We start from the raw sequence: 17061 nt of genomic DNA, 5'->3' as shown, positions 1-17061 counted from the left end.
GTGTTGTCTCGCGTGCTGCCTGAGGGGGCAGGCGTCCCGCTGCCCTTCCTGAGTGGTGGTAGCATCTTGTCGTCTGTCAGGGATTGGGGGTTCCTTTCTCCAGAATTTCCTGCGTTGCCCCCACCTCCGCCCCGCCTTCCCTGGAACACGCCCCATGCCCCCTACATTGAAGATGAAAGCGGGACTCTTAAACACTTGGAAAGACTTCTCACGAAGTGAGTCCTGTCTGCTGTCATGGCCACTGTCGTCCACCTGATGTCCTCAAAGGGTGGGTGGAAGATTTCTCCTCGCCGACGCTGCCAGTTCTTGAATGTAAAATTAGCTAAGTGTAAGCAGTTGGGATCTGTCACTAATGGGCCTTGCTGGTGTCACTTAGACCCCATTCTCTGGTCTCCCGGAGGCTGGTAATGACACCTGGCTGACATGAGATTTCCCACCTTGAAGGGATGGCTTAGCCCTGCATTTACGCCTTCTTAGTTTCAGTAAGTCGTGGTTTTATTTTGAATAAGCCTCTTTCAACCTATTAATATTAGTCTAAACTAAAATTAACCTTCCCCTAAATTATTCTCACACAGAAAAAGCAAAGTAATTTTGAAAGTTAAATCAAAACAAAGCAATCTCGTGTGTAAAACAGATAAAAATCACAGACTGTGGTTACAGAGCGCCTGTACAGGAATCGCTTACAGAAAGCTGATTTCCTCCAGTCTGGGTATGGAAGGAGAACGGGAAATGCCCTGGCCGTATCACAATCCCATTCTGTCAGACAGGCTTGGGGAGCTCGTGTAAACAGGGCAGGGGCTCCGCTCGCAGCTGGCGTCTGTGGGCCCCGTTTGTGTGTGAGACGGGACACTCGTTCCCAGCCCGACTTGTGGCCGGCGGTTCCGCGGTGGTGCGTTGGAAGCTTCACCTGCGCACGTGAACACGGGGTTCGTGGAGAGCCCCGGATGGCAAAGAGCCGGGGTCCTGGGCACGGATGACTCATTAAGGAAACGACCAGGATGGATTGCAGGCCTGGATTGCGAAACGGGTTGTAGCTCCTGGTGTAAGAGGCAGGTGTGTTCCATTGCTGGCTGCGGCTGCTCTGAATTGACACCTTGCACTTTATCGGCAGAATGGATTAGAACGCCAAGGTGGGCACTCTTCGGAAGACCTGAGGACCTCTGAGACCGCTGAGACCTTTAATCCAGCAGTTTCCTTTTGAACAGTTTTTCAGCTTATAAACATAGGGTAGTCACTGGCAAGGAGGCTCTTTAAAATTTTTCAATTGCTTTTTCTTTGCTCCCCATATGGAGCGGGAGGATGGGGGTTGACTCTGCCCGTGTGTGCTCAAGTAAACTGCAGCTACCAGAAATTCACCCTTGGGGGAGTTGACGGATTTGAAGGTTAATAACCTGGGTAGTTAGAGACTTCCTTCACATCTCTCTTCTGTCCCCTCCACCCCTGCCTCTTTCAAAGGGACACCCAACTCCAGTTAAGTGGGGGGGGGGGGGGGGGATGGCATGGCTTTTCTCCAGCACCTGCACAGAGGTTGATGCATTTCCAGATCAAGGCAGTTCTGGCCATCGATGACCTAGAAAGCATAGTGTTTTAGAGAAGCAAACAGAGTTTCAAGGATTCTCTTTGAGGCTCCAAGCATTCTGTGGGTTCCTGTAAAGCAGCAGATCATTCAGTCTACTGCTGTCTACGCAGTGAGGTCTCCCTCTGCAAGGGAGGTGGTAGGAGGGCCTCCCCTTTCGCAGTCTCGGGGAAGAACCCGTGTTCAGAAGATGGGGTGCCTCCCGAGCTGGGTAACAGTGGGATTGGTGGATCGCTTAAGTATAGGCATTCCCCCACCCAAAAAATAACATCAGGGCTGAGAAACTAAGAAGCTTTCCTATTGTCGTTTCAGGTCTTTTTGAATAATTACCAAGCAGCCGAAGCCCAGCCCCAAATGATTATCTTACGACTGTTACGTTACATCGTCCGCCTGATATGGCGATTGCAGTGACGACGGGTTCCTCGCGGAGCCACATGTGTGCAGACATTTCACGTGTTCACGCCAGCAGGCCCCAGCACCACAATTTCTGGGGGCCACTGCTGTGCTGCCAGCGGCTCTGTCCCCAACGGGGCGTGCGGGCAGGCCGGCCAACGCGTTCCCGAGGACGCCGCGCCGCATGTGGACCGGACCTTTCTGTTCACCACACGGCAGAATTTCTAATGGAAGTTTGTTGTGAATGTAAATGAGGGAGGATTCTTTTTTAAAAAAAAAAAATATATATATATATATATATGTACAAATCATGGTTCTTTGGAGCAGGATTTTATGCAAGAATGGTGTTTACACGCGGTGTGGGTTTTTTTTTCCACCTTCTTTAATAAGAGCAGGTTTTTCAAAAAGGAAATGGAAACTTTTTAACCAACTCGTGAATGATTTTTGTACTAAAATTTTAAGAACCTGTTGCCTACTCTCAGAGGATTATGTAAACTCTGCAGTGGAAACTGAGCCAGCTAATTTATAAAGCTGCCTTAGTTTCTTTTTAGAGATTACTGTACAGAATTTTTAAACGGGAGAGGTATGATATGGCCCCCTCCCTTCCCTGCCATTGCCTCTTTGACATACTTTGTTGTTTTGGTTTTTTTTTTTTTTTTTTTTTTTTTACCATTATTATTAATACCAAAAAGTTCTTATGAAATGGAACTGATTAAAGGGGCAGAGGGTCTGTTACCAGCCTGTATTGATATGCCACTCCCATCTTGTAAATATTTACTTACCTCCTCAAATTCAATTGCACCTGTGGCAAAAAGTTTAAGACTCTTCTCCGTGTGTTTTTCCTTATCTCCCCCGGCAATGCTCTTCTGGTCTGCCTGGACGGCGATGCGCAGATTTGGTCCAGCGCGTGCTCATGATAAAAGGTAATGGGGTCAGGACATGAGTTAGGATCTGCCTGTATCACACACGCTGGGACGGGCTTGATGTTGGTCTTCTTTGGTTTCGATGGGCTCATCGTTTAGAAGTGTCCTGAGGGAGGACTGGCAGTAACAGCACAGACAGGCACCGTCGGCTTTTCTGGTTGCAGACTTTCCCATAGTCACAGGTGCACTGTCTGCGCGGCCACAGGTGGTGAGCACGCCCCCTCACAGCTGAGTTCCTTGGACTGCAGGTGTCCGAGCCCCGGCCCTCGTGGGAGTTGGCACAGGCCTTGGGGCTTGAGGCGGCTGTTTCCTGGGCATCCGGGCTTTTCGTCCAACTCCCAAGTTCGTCTGGCCTTCGATGCCTGACGCTTGGTTCCCACCCCTCTGAATCCATTTTGATATGAAGGCTTAATCCCGCCTTCGGCAATGCCATCAAAACTCCTCCGTCGGAGCACAAATCTGAAGCGGCCTCTCAGCCTCCTGACAGCTGTCGGTTTGACTTGTTCCATTTCCCTCGGAACGGTTGGGTTTTGTGGGACCGCCCTGCGTGCGTCCACCTCTGTTGGGGCTGCTCTTTCTTTCTCCCCCTTTCTGGGACGGAGAGCCCGTGAGTTGGGCCATCATCTCAAAGGCAGTTAACTGGGGAGACCCAAGAAAAAGATCAGGAAGCAGGAAAAGAAGGGAGGTGGAGATCATTTCGTGAACCCTATAACTCTGACAGTCTTTGAAACCTCAGACCATTAAACAGCTTTTTAAGAGAAATACATCAAACCAAGTCAGCACCAACAACTCTTGTTTTGCTCTTGGCCCCTAAGAGGACCAGTGTTTTCACATTATTAAATTAAGTGGGTAAATTCATTCATTTGTATCTTCATAATTCTATATAAATATATATATATATATATGTATCTATAGCATATACATTTTTTTCTTTTAGGTAGAGAGATTTGCTTCCAAATATCCTTCCTTTTTTAGAATTTTCGTTTCCCCCAAACTCTCCTTGGGGTCTTGAATAGTTTTTAAAGCTGTGTTGAGGGTCAGCTTGCGTTTTCGATGTGTCTCGAACTCCTTTGTAGGGTCGTAAAGCCCACACGGTTGTAAGGCAACGGTGGGCCTGCTGGACACACACACACCAAAGACGTATTCGGTTCTGGACGCCTCGCCCCGACCCAGGACCTCCATACTCAGTGCCGGTCTCTCCAACTGGGGCACTTTACTCTGTTTCTGCAATACTGCGGCTCCCTGGGAGCGGGGCCCGAGGGCTGTGTGCTGGCCACATGTACAGGTTTACCTCTGGCTCGGTGGCCTCCTGGCCTCCAGGCCGGCCGCGGAAGCAGCTCGTGAGGAGATAGGAGATTCTATGAATTGTAGTATTAAGGAGCAGGATATCGCACCAGGACTCAAGAGAGATGACTGGACGTTTCTGTACTGTATGCGTCTGTTTATCAAGATGCCTCTGGAAGGTATGCCTACTGTGGTAGACCTTGTATTTTCTCTGTCTTTTACTTTTTGTAGAAAACATAACGTGGCTAGATCCCTTTTTGGAAACTGAATGCGGGTTTTGTGCCTTGACCACCTCTTCTCACGTGAGGTTTGTAGAAAGTGTCCTGTGACTTAGCACAGAAATGCAATAAACACATACAAAATACTCTCATGAGTAATGCTTCCAGTTAACTGTGCTCCTGCCTAGAAGGGAGTTTACGAAGAACTCTTTTGGGTGGTTGTGGAGAAACCAGGTAAAAATTCCGTCTGATGGAAGTGTACGCAGTAGAGAACAACTTTCTCCTGTTTTCCCCTTCTTAATAATGTATATATTTTGACTATTTATTAGATTAGGAGGTCACATTTTACTTACCAACTGAGCCAAATGTCTGTGTGCAATTGTGTTTCCTTTACCTTTCTTGTAAAATTTTGTACAGCATAAATGAGTAAAAATCACTGTTTTTACTAAACTTTTTCAGAATTGAGGATTGTAAATATTGTAGATTCTTTTTCTGTGTAATGTGTCCTACTGTTTCATAATGCTGTAACTTGTAGAAATATTGTATATTTATTTCCTGCTTATTTAATGTCTTAAGTTTTGAAAAGTGTTGACCTCCCTGCCCCCCCCCCCACCCCCCTGCTGTACCATTAATCGCTTTTTGACTCTGACGTGGTGACCGCTCAGCTCCCTGAGCCACACGGTCTTCCCAGGCTGGCCCTCCAGCTTTGGTTCCTGTAGTTTCTGGTCACATGGGTTTCAGTTCTTGGGGTTTGCTCTACTTTTGATGAAGTCTGTGCGTCGCCATCAATGAGGGACCATTTGGCAGGTTACCAAATTCTACAAGAAATATCCAGTGACTTTTTATTCCAAAAGAGCGAGCTTCTCATGGAAGCAAATTCTATTAACACCAGACCGTATCTTTTTTTTTTTTTTTTTTTTAATGTATCATTGGCAGTTGGGACAGATCTTTCCATTGAACACTTACCCCTGACAATTCAGCGTTCAGAGAAATAGAAGCGTGCCCGCTCTGGAGGTACTGCCATGGAGTGAGTGGTTCAGGGGCAGGAGGAAGGGACAGGGGAGACAGGTGGCTCCTGCCTCGGGAGTGACTTCAGGACCACCTCATTGCCACTAATCCCTTTTTGGCAACTGGTGAGTAGTTGAATTACCCCCCACCCGCTGTGTCCTGTGCTTTGAGGTGTGGACTAAATGGTCTTCAGGAGCTAATTGTACAGACCCTACCCCCGTCCCCAGCCCTGAGCCGTTTGGTCCCTACATATGATCAGCCTGCTTCTTCAGGTGGTCGTCTTCTGCTTCTCTGTTGCCTTTGAGAGAGGTTGAGGGTCCCACTAGACTGGATGTTAAGATGTGAAAGCTTCTTGGAAGCTTTAGAGACTTCCTAGTGGATCCGTGTCAGTAGATGGTCCTGTCATCCCTGCTGATTTAGCCTGGTGCCTGTGTGTGCCCACTCTGCACACACGCGTGTGCAGGGGTGTGTCCACACGTGACGCTAAGCCAGCTGAGGTGACTCCTGTTCTCCAAACGGCATTGCATTTGAGAAGCGTTCCTCAAGCTCCCAGCTAGGTAACTTGACTACTTTCATCCGGAAACCTGACTTTAGAAACTCTCCTAAGTCGTATGTCCAGATTCTGTGACCACTAGTTACTGTATCAGAACTCATCAGGTACACATTTATAAATAGCACTGATCTGTCTGTATACTGACCCATCACTAACTTGTTTCCTAGGACCCAGCGTATGTAGCATTTGTATTGCAATTTCCCTGGCTTACTTGTGTTTTGCACTGATGAATTTCGACAGGGTAATTGCCACTTTACTTGTGCAATACTGCTGTAAATAACTGCAGATTTTTTTTTTTTTAAGAAACTTAATCTTTTATGTTCTTAATGAAGTTTATACAAATAAAACTTTCAACTAGTTTTGGTGAGCTGTGTGATTTGTTTCACAGAACGGTGGAGAGACAGCTGGAGTTCTGTATCAGTATATGCACACCCACACCTCTGCCCTTTGTCAGTCACAGAATGTATTCCCTACGTGTAGGTTTTGTGAATTCTCGCTCGAAGACAATTCTGTGTAGCATACTTAAAAGCAAACCACTCTTAAGAGTTTTGAAGTGGCTGGCGGGACCTTCTGCATGGTTTTCTGCCCACGTAGTCAGATATGACTCAGCACCTGGTTGGGGGCGGGGGGGTGTACTAGGAGCCAGCTCTGTATTGATTAGTGATCAGGGCAGATTCCCTGCCGTCTCATCCCCTCTCATAGTTGGAAGAAAAAACAAAAGGTGGGAAGTCTGGTTTGACTCTGGCAGAAAGGGCTTGTCTGCAGAGCCCAGGCGATCACCAACGAGTGTCTGGGGCCCCGGGTGTGAACTGACCGCTGCCGCCTTGGGAGGGTTCACTGAGTTGAGTGCTGGGGGCACTGTGCTCCACAGTGAGTGTGCACTGGTGTAAGGGATGACCGAGACCATAAAGCTTGGTCTGGGGGCATAGGCTATAAAATCCTAAATAAGTAATTGTAGCATTTGCCACTGTTGCTTGGAAGCAAATGCTGGGAGAGTTAAAGACTGGCCGGGCTTTGTTGTCAACAGGGTAACCTGTTCATGTGCTTCATTTTAATTAAGCGAGCAATGCATGACTATGGTCTTGTTGCTACACATCTGTGTGTGTATACATTTATTGCAGATCATACTTACTTCAGATCAAAGTTGTTCTGGCCCCCATCCCGCATCCTACTTCCTCACCAACAGACACGCGTTCAAATTTTTCCCCATCCTTTTCTTTGTGGGTCCGTGTGCGTGCGCGCGCACTTAGACTACCGTGATTTTGCTTTTTCTATCAATGCAGCAATTTGTACGTGATTCTGCCTTAGCAGTAGGTCGTAGAGCTTCCAGAGTGACTCCACTCCATTCTAGCCTCTGCATCGAGTGCACGCAGGTTCGCCGCTTGCCGCCTGGCGTCCTGCTTCTGGCATTTCTGCCTCTTCCGTGCTGCCCCGGGCTGCCTGGCCAGCAAGCAGGAGGGTTGCGCGGTGGTGGGACAGGGAGGTGGGGGTCTCCGCTCCCGCGGGCTCACGGATGCTGCCTGTCTGGCTTCGCTCACACGACCACCGGCGGCACGTGAGAACATCCGCTTCTCCTCCAATTCTCCGCCAAGTGTCGATACCGTGTTGATAATCAGCCTGGACGGGGAAGAGTAGCATGATTGGTCAAATTCAGGTTTTTCTAGTTACAAATGGGATGATCTTGTCAGGTATTGTTGGCATTTGCCTTTTGTCTAGAGGCCTTCGCTTACGGCCCTTTGGGTTTTTCATTTCTTCTGTTGATGACGAGCTCTATGTATCATGAGTAAAAATCTCTACGTGTCACAAATATCTTAACTTGAATCTTTTGCTTTCTCCCCTCCCCCCCTTCAACGTTCTATTATCAAGATCTTTAAATATGCAGAAAATTTGAAAGAATTTCACAGAGAACCCCAGTATACCCCCCTGCTAGATTCTACCTTTCACAATTTACTACACTTTTTTTTTAACGTTTATTTATTTATTTATTTATTTTGAGAGGGAGACAGAGACCCGGGGAGAGGCAGAGAGAGAGAGAATCCCACGCCACCTCTGCACTGTCAGCACAGAGCCCAATGTGGGGCTCGATCTCATGACCATGAGATCATGACCTGAGCCGAAATCAAGAGACAGGCGCTTAACTGACTAAGCCACCCAGGTGCCCCTACTCTTTTTAACGTCACCTATCCAACCGTTAATCTATCTTCCTTTCTGATGCATTTTGGAGTAAACCATAGACATCAGTATTCATCCCTAAATACTTCAGCACACATATCATTTAAAGTTGGTTATTTTGGGGCCACTGGGTGGCTCAGTCAGACGAGCGTCCAACTCTGGCTCAGGTTATGATCTCACAATCCATGGGTTCGAGCCCTGCGTTGGGCTCTGGGCTGACAGCTCAGAGCCTGGAGCCTGCTTTGGATTCTGTGTCTCCCTCTCTCTCTGCCCCTCACCGGCTCATGCTCTGTCTCCCTGCCTCTCAAAAATTAAAATAAAATGTTACATTTTTTTTTAATAATAAAGTTTGTTCTTTTTTTTAATGTTCTCTTTTGAGATAAAATTTACAATAAAACCTTTTTTTTTAATTCATTTCTCAGAAAAACACACATCTTAAGTGTGCATTTGCTACGTTTTGACCAAAGATAAAGCTGTCACCCAAACCCCTCTCAAGACGAAGAACCTTGCCATCGCTGTAGAAAGTTCTCTGAAGCTCCTTCCCAGGCAATCCCTCCCATCCCACTCCCAGGAGTGGCCTCTGTTCTGATTTTTTTTCCACCATGAATTTGTTTTTGTGGATAGTTTGAATGGAATTATGCAGTATGTGTTTCTGTGTGTGTCTGGTTTCTTTATTGTTCAGCTTAATGTTTTTGAGACCCAAGTTAAAATCAATAGTCGATATAATACTGTACTTGTTTAAAGACGCTTGGGTGGTTCCGTCATTAAGCAAATGACTTGGGCTCAGGTCTTGATCTCACAGTTCGGGAGTTCGAGTCCCACATCGGGTGAGCTCGAGCCCCGCTTTGGGTAAAACATGAACCCTGGGTGGGCCCCACTTCTCTATCTCTCTCTCAATCTGCCCCTTGCAGGATTATCTCTCTCTCTCTCTCTCAAAGAAGAAAATATATTGTACTCATTTAAGGCGTACAACGGAGTGATTTGAAATTATAAACATTACAGTATGCTCACCACAGCCACCATCTGTCACCATACAAAGTCCCCACAACATGACTATGCTCCCTATGCTACCCTGTTCGTCCCTGAGACTTTATTTGACAACTGGAAGCTTGTACCTCTTAATGCCCTTCACCCATTTTGTGTATCCCTCCACCGCACCCCCCTCCTTGATCACTATTGTTTTAGGTTTTAAATTTCTTATCCTTATTTTTCAAGATTATCGTGGCCATTCTACATTTTGTCTTCAATGCATTTTAGAATCCGTTTAAGTGCCTTGAGTAGTTCTGTGGAGATTTTGTTTGGGATGATGGTGACTATTAGGGGAACATTGTCATTTTTCCAAGATGTGTTTCACGGTAGGTAGTATTTTGATCTGTCCATGAGACTTTTTTTTTTTTTTAAGCATTTATTTATTGTTGAGAGAGAGAGAGAGACAGAGCATGAGCAGGGAAGGGGCAGAGAGAGGGGGAGGCACAGAATCCGAAGCAGGCTCCGGGCTCCGAGCTGTCAGGACAGAGCCCGACGCGGGGCTCGAACCCGCACACCGTGAGATCGTGACCTGAGCCGAAGTCAGACACTTAACCGACTGAGCCCCCCAGGCGCCTCATGAGGCTTATTTTTCATGCTTTTAGTACACTTGATTTCTCTTCCATATATCCTGCATGTTTCTTGCTAGCTTTTCTTTATGAGAGGGAGGGGGGATTATGCAGTCCAACCCGCCTATCCCCGTTCCCCTTATTTCTACCACAATTTCCCTTTATCTCCCTGCCCCTGGTACAGCTGAGGGCAGACCTGTTTCCTAGGCTTGGCCAATCCAACGCTCTCTGAATCTGCAGCAAGCAGGGCAAAGAGGGGTTGTTGCGAGAGCAGCAATATCCTTGGGTCTGCAGGGGCGTGGTGGCATTCCCTGGCCATGGTGCTGTGCTGTGGTCCCTGGCTTCCTGTGTGTTCTTTGAGCTCGGTGCCCACCCATCCAGTAAGTTCTCTGTGTGCTGAGGTAACCCAAGTTGCTTTTAGTTGCTGGCAGCCAAAATCAGAAGGTGAGAGGTGACAAGTTGTTAAAATTCTCCACTAGGCAAGACCAGATGGGGTCTGTGAGAAGATGGAAAACAAGGCAAAAACTCCCCCAAGTTTTCTGGTTTCTCCCACGGGGGTCTCCTTTCCTGATCACTGCTTCCCGGGTCACGCCCTGAGCCCAAGAAGACACACTAGAATGTTGAAGGTCCTCGTTTCTAGAATGTTCTGCCTTGTAATACCCACGTTACCAAAAGGAACTCAGCAAGGGAAAATCATCACAACTTCTCCCCCGTTGCCCTCCTTAAAGCAGATTTGGGGAGAATCAGCTCTACAAGAACCCCTTACCTGCGAACTAGACGAGATCAAACGTGGGCAACCACTCTTAAAATACGCCCGAAAGATAACACGTTCCGTTGTTGACCCTCCGGCCCAGAAGGACGCCAGAGACTTCATGCGAGCTCATTACTCTTTTAGTGATTTAGGTAGTGGTTTTCCTAAAACGTTCGTTCATTCAATCCAAGTATGTAGTCAGACCCTACCATAGCCCAGGCACAAATGAAAACAAAAAGGCGGAAGACCAGGACGTGCTAGGGAGCTGTGTTGCTCCAGATCTCATGGGCAGTAAGCAGAAAAATCCTTTAAAAAAAAAGCAAGAGAAAATTCTGGGGTGGGACCCTAGGGAGAGACCGGCAGCCCCACCGGTGTCTCCCCCACCCCCACCTGGCCCCAGAGCCCCCTGTGATGATGCCTCTAATAGTAACAAGTAACCACTGGGCACAGATGTGTGAGGCCCTGCTCAAAGTATCGCACCTCCGACAGCCCTTTGAAGAAACCGCCCGTATCACCCCAAGTGTCCACATAGGGAAACTGAGTCACACAGCATTTAAGCTCCTTGCCCGGGGTCACTGAGCTCATCAGTGGCAGAGCCAGGGATGAGACGCCAGGCAATGTGGCTCTGCCAGAGCACAGATGACCACCTCCTTCCTCCTTTTAGGTCCCTGCAGAGCAGGAGCAAGAGGCTACCTTGCCCCAGAACAGTTCCGGTCATCCTGGGGACTTGTGACACTGTGGTCTGGTCTAAACCACCCTGTAGGGGCAGGAGGGGGTGAGCGCTGTAGGCCCCAGGGCTCGCTCGCGTCTCTGGCCACCAGGCCGTTTCAGCTGGACCAAGGGCACATCCTCTAGAGGCCCCAGTCCTGCCCTTCTCGAGTCAGACCTCCTGCAACTCTTGGTGACCTTGTCTGATGGCGTCCTGTGGACGTGCGGGTTGCCCCAAGAGTTCTGGGTATTGTCTGAGCCTACCGACTGCTGCCCATGGCCCTGTAACGTGTGGCCTCAGTCTGGTCCCCTCCCTCTGCCCCAGCTGGGTACAAATGTTCCTTTGGCGTGTCTTATCCTGGTGCACCTCCCTGTGTGCCAGGCCAGGGCAGAATTTGGGGTTCAGGCCATCCTGGTCCCCTGTCTACCTCATTCTCTGGTGAAATCTGTAGAACCCCAGTCAGGACTGGGCTCCTTGGGGGACGGGCAGCGGGGGGCCTCCCCGCAGGCCATCTCCAAGAGCTGCTGCAGTTTTCTTCTTTACTCTCTCTCTTTTTTTTTAATGCGTGCGTGCGCAATCGGGGAAGGGGCAGAGAGAGAGAGGGAGACTGAGAATCCCAAGCAGGTTCCAGGCTCTGAGCTGCCAGCACAGAGCCCGACATGGGACTTGAACTCATAAGCCACGAGACCATGACCTGAGCCAAAGTTGGACGCTTAACAGACTAAGCCACCCAGGTGCCCCACTGCATGTGTCATTCCTGGCAGAATGACGTGTGTCTAGAGCTGAGGAGTGCTCTCCGTGATGGACCTGTCCAGTTGCAAGCGAGAGTGGTTCCATCCTGCCTGTCCAAGGTCGAGGCTCACCCTTCCCCTGTCCGCTTGCTCGGTGGACCCCTGGCCAGGAGCTGTTTCCGCAGAGGCATGAGGAGGGCCTGGGGATCTGGCTGGGGTCCTCCAAGGGCGTTTGGGGCCTCTCAAGGCCCTTCTCGCAGGAAAGGGAGCCCCCTTTGCTATTTGAGTGGGTTCTAGGCAGCCTGTGGCTTGGTCAGAAACTCTTCGCCATGTTACTCAACCATGACCTTCAAGTCGATACGCGTCACTTATTTCTGCTGAGAGCCCCGTCACAGAAAGCCCTGGGTGTAGACAACCTGGCACATTTTCTTAAAAAGTAAATCAAGTCTATTATCTTGACGTCTGGCCGGTTGGAAGAGGGGAGCAGTGCGCCGAAGCTTCCTAGGTCATTGGCTGACATCCTGAGGAGAAAACATTTTTCTTCTTCTTCATTCAACTTCTATAAAATCTCTAACCCATGTGAGTATAGGTGAAAGGGTTTTATTGTCTTTAATACAAATAGTCTGATAAAGCTTGCGTTCACTCATTCATTCACTCATTCATCCACTCATTCAACCAGTGTTTATTGAACAGCTATTATGTGCCAGGTGCAATTTTTTCCAAGTGCTCAGGCCTCAGCAAGGACCAGACTGCTGAGTTGCCCACCCTCGCGGGGCTTATATTCGGTGGGGGGTGAGGGACAGAAGATAAAGGGATGAACAAATGAACGGGCGATGAAAGGTGAAAGCAACGAGCAAGGCCAAGTGTGGCGGAGCAGGTCTGGTGGTGTGGCAGGAACAAGGAGGATCTCTCCTCTGACTCAGGGCGGGCAAGGAGCAGCCGGCTCAAAGCTGGGAGCGGTTCCAGACTGAGAGACCAGAGACATGAAGGCCAGCATGGTAAGGAGGCCGGTGAGGCTGCTTCCAGGAACCAGTGCCATAGAGAGGCACTGGGGACAGTGCCGGGTGGGCCATGCCCCAGAGACCGGGCCCCTCTGATTCCACAGGGCACTTGCAGAACCAACATGAGCTGATACGAGTAATTTTAGAAAGATTCCTCTGAACTCCAGCCTGAGGGAGACTGAAGGGACACGGTGACAGAATGTCATAAGTGATCTGGGGTTTCCACTTGCTAGAAAGGACACGATTGGGACAAGCGGGGAAATCTGAGTAAAATGTGTAGATGAGATAATAATGTTGCCCCCAGGTTAATTTCCCGAGTTTCATCATTGAGCCAGGGTGGTTTAAGAGGATGTCCTTGTTCTTAGGAGATACGGGCTGAAGCAGTTAGGGGTGGGGGGCATTGCATGTCTGCAGTTTCCGCTCAGACACTCAGACAAACATATGGCGGTGCATATATGTGTATTCGGTGAGGCAAAGGGGAAGGATGAAATAAATGTGGCAAAATGTTAACATTTGGGGAATCCGGGTGAGGGCCGTGTAAGGAAACTGTTTATACTATTTTGCAATCTCTTCGTGAGTCCGAGCTTATGTCAAGATAAAAAGTTCAAGCTTTGAGACCCCACTGGCCGTGCCTGGATGGTGGCAGCGAATAGAAATGTTAAGACGCGGGGGGACGGGAGGCCCGGGACCTGGACGGAGGGAGAGATGCTCTGGAGGGAAGGGAGACAGCACCTCCCAGGGTGGAGGGAGAGAGGAGAGAAGGATTCGAGGGTCCTCAGGGAGGACTTGGGCCAGAGCAGCTTGGGGGGGGGGGGGTGGAGGGGAGGAGGCTACTTCCTGAGAAGAGAAACAGGGCGGGGCAGGGAAGGAGATTTGGGGAAAGCTGGAGGGGGAAGAAGGGCCAATGGCGAGTTCTGTTGTGTTGATCTGCCAACTCAAGTCAGGCCTGATCCAGAAACAAAGTGTTATCAATTCATTTTAAAGGGAAAATGTTGGGCTTTTGGAAAGGAATCCCAGCCACTTGGGCTGTAAACCACTAGCCCGTTGAAGAAAGGCTGCATCAATGTTTAGGCATTTACTTTAATGAAACACTTTAAAAACTTATAAAACTGAGGTTATAAACTCATAAATCTGAGGAACCGGAGCCTTCGATCGGGAGGGACACAGGACGAACGATGTCATCTTCATGACCCATGGGCAGCTTCCGCTGAACCCGGGCCAGACGCTGCCCCGGAAGTAGGGGATGTGGACGCTCAACCCGGGAGGACGTTAGGCCTTCGCCAAATAACCCACACCCAGGGTCCACCTCCCCAAAACTAGTGCGATTCTAGTGTCGTATATTTTTAAGTTTATTTTTATTTATTTTGAGAGAGAGCGCAAGTGGGGGAAAGGCAGAGAGAGAGAGAGAGAGAGAGAGAGAGAGAGAGAATCCCAAGCAGGTTCTGCACGGTCGGCATGGAGCCCCACGCGGGGCTCGAACTCACGAACCGTGAGATCGTGACCTGAGCCAAAATCAAGAGTTGGACGCTTAACCGACTGAGCCACCCAGGCACCGCTATAGTCTGTATTTTTTACTGCAGTGGGTGGCAGGGCTTGGGAACCGCCAGGTCAGTTTGCTCAGGACTCCCACAGATAACTTCAGAAACGATGTGGCCAGTTGGCACAGCATCGCGGGATCGAGTGCCTCACCCCCAGGGAGAACGCTCTGAAGGACGACGTCCAATCGGGTACCTTCAGCTTGTTTCACATTTTTGTTACGCTTGCAAAATGTTCAATCCTCATGTCTCTTTCCCTCCGTCAGTTTGCCCTGGCACTGGCATTCGTGCCTCCTGCCGCACTGGGGGTGAGTGGAAGGACAGACAGAATGGGCTGGAGGGCCCGGGGTCAGGGCCACTGCAAGGTGTCGGTGAGGCTCTGTGCCTGGGGAGAGCCCGAGCGATCAGGTAGGACAGATCGAAAGGGCTCAGCAAGGACAAAGACAGGAGAACGGGTCGCCGGCCAGGCTGTATGCCTGCGTGTGCACGCGCACACGTGTGTGTGTGTGTGTGTGTGTGTGTGTGTGGTAAGGAGGGCGTAACACATGGAGTGGAACAGGTGATGGATGACAGTGAGTACCGTAGTGTGCTTGAACCTGGCCTTCACAGCTCAGATGGGCGTGGTGCATGAAGGAATCTCAGAATCCAGGGGAAAGTGTCATGGTCCCCTGAAAAGCAAGGACACACAACGGGCCTGAGAGCATGCATTCAGGTGTGGGCGCCTAGTGGGGTCACACGGTCGCTTGTGCCGGGGAAGAGATCACAACCTGTATGACCCCCAGCTGGAAAAGAAATTCTTCGGGGGGGGGGGGGGTCACCTATACATGCTCAGTGCTATGCAAGGATACTGGGTCAGCACCCCCCTGCCAAAACTGCCTCTGTGTGAGCCCCTACAGGCCCAGCCTGGACTCCTCCAAATCCTTCTGAGGGCAGGACTCCTGCCACCCACCTGGCCTGGTGAGGGTTCAGGCCAGCAAATCTCCCAGGTGACTCAGCCTGACTCAGGCTCCCAGTCACTGAGCTCCGGGGCTGGACTTCCGTTGGCTCGCAGGTAGAAGCTCTCGACCCCACCAGGAGATTTTATTTGGAATTGTGTCTCCCTGCCTTCTGGATCATGAGGGTCAAGGCAGGATCTAACGTGGTGCCCGGCACCTGGTGGGCACTTGATGCATGACTAAGGGGTTGCATGGGTGACAATGAAATGTCTGATTAGGATTCTGTGGTAAATCATTTCTCATGAAAGCCCAAGTCTGTTCTTGGCTGCTTGACCACGATTTGTGGTTTTTGCCTTTAAAAAAAATAGTGGTGGGAACAGCGGCCTATACGAATGACAAACTTCTTTCCTAAGAGGCAGGTCCGAACTTTGGCAAAATGGTTCTTTTTTTTTTTTTTTTTTTTTGAGTAGGTGGGTGGGTGGGGTCCTGTTTTACTTCATGGCGGCCCCTTCCTCCTTCCACCCTGTGCCTGCACGCGGGCCCCAGGGCCTCTAAACTTCCTCTACATCCCTTTCTTTAGGGGCACTTGGGTGGCTCAGTCTGTTAAGCATCCGACTTCAGCTCGGGTCATGATCTCACGGTTTGTGAGTTTGAGCCCCGTGTCAGGATCTGTGCTGACAGGTCAGAGCCTGGAAGCCTTCTTAGGATTCTGTGTCTCCCTCTCTCTCTCTGCCCCTCCCTGCTCATGCTCTGTCTCTCTCTCTCTCAAAAAGAAATGTAGAAAAAAAACAAACAAAACCCCTTTCCTTTAAAAGCTGCTGCCGAGAGCCATGGTGCTGGTAGGGTGCTGATAAATAAATTCCCCTAGAGCACACATGCCTGATAAAGCCTGGATGAAGTCAGCCTCTCACAGTGCTGCTGGCAGGTGCAGTCAGGTGCTGTCTGATCTGGGTGGCTAGTGTAAGAAGTCTTCATTAATCCCAAGAACATGACACTTTGGGGAAACCAATCCCAACAAATACGGGCTGTTTCCCGGAATACCCCAGGGAATACTCACTCCCACATCATGGTCTTGCTGTCCCCTCTTTCTGAAGTGCTCTCCCCCAGAGAGCCACAGGGCTGGCTTCTTCAACAGCTCCCAGGTCACCTTCCCAAGTGTGGCCCTGCCCAACCGCCCCACTCAGTCTCACCTTTGGTTCTGTTCTCTGGGCAGTGAGGCTTTGGACACATTCCTGGAGCCCCCCAGTCTGGTGTCTGTTGGAACTTGGGGTCCAGTGATTGGTAAGGCCTGGGCTGTGTGCTCCGGGAGAGCAAGGACTGGGTGGGCCCCCTTCCTTGCATCCCAGCACTGGCACATAGTAGGTGCTCCAGGAACATGAGTGGAACGATGTAGTTCTTTTTTCAGAGAAAACGCATGGCTACCCTAGCCCCTTGGACAGGCCAAGGGAGTACTAAATTGGGTGGGAATGGGAGAGCCTCCCCCATCTCCCTCCAGACCCCTGATAGCTTCCCTCTGTGGGACCCAGTCACGTGTAGATTTTTACTGTGCACAGATGTGGAGCACCAGGGCAGAAGTTTCTCAGAACTTCTTTCCAGAAGAAATCAGGCTTAAAATACTTGCCTACCAAATGACTGGGGCAGCCCTGGGGCACTGCGTCTCTTATCTGATGGCCATCT

The 17061-nt window shown here is 49.8% G+C and overlaps 1 protein-coding gene across 10 annotated transcripts in view; it reads left to right on the top strand.

Annotated features, from left to right (window-relative positions):
- The window catches only part of BCL2L11 (BCL2 like 11), a 51340-nt gene extending 42616 nt beyond the window's left edge, over positions 1–8724 (top strand). For 6 of the 10 annotated variants that reach the window (XM_042933068.1, XM_042933071.1, XM_042933067.1 and 3 more), the window contains one exon: positions 1889–3766. In XM_042933068.1, coding sequence (XP_042789002.1) covers positions 1889–1987 — 99 coding nt within the window. In that variant the 3' untranslated portion in view covers positions 1988–3766. Of the gene's footprint in view, positions 1–1888; positions 3767–8549 lie in introns of those variants that run through there. The other 4 variants (XR_006200846.1, XR_006200847.1, XR_006200848.1 and 1 more) reach the window with 4 other exon arrangements.
- Positions 8725–17061: the final 8337 nt, after the last annotated feature.

This window comes from Panthera leo, chromosome A3 (genome assembly GCF_018350215.1).
Source record: "Panthera leo isolate Ple1 chromosome A3, P.leo_Ple1_pat1.1, whole genome shotgun sequence".
Taxonomy (NCBI): Eukaryota; Metazoa; Chordata; class Mammalia; order Carnivora; family Felidae; genus Panthera; species Panthera leo.
This window is presented reverse-complemented; position numbering and strand designations above follow the sequence as displayed.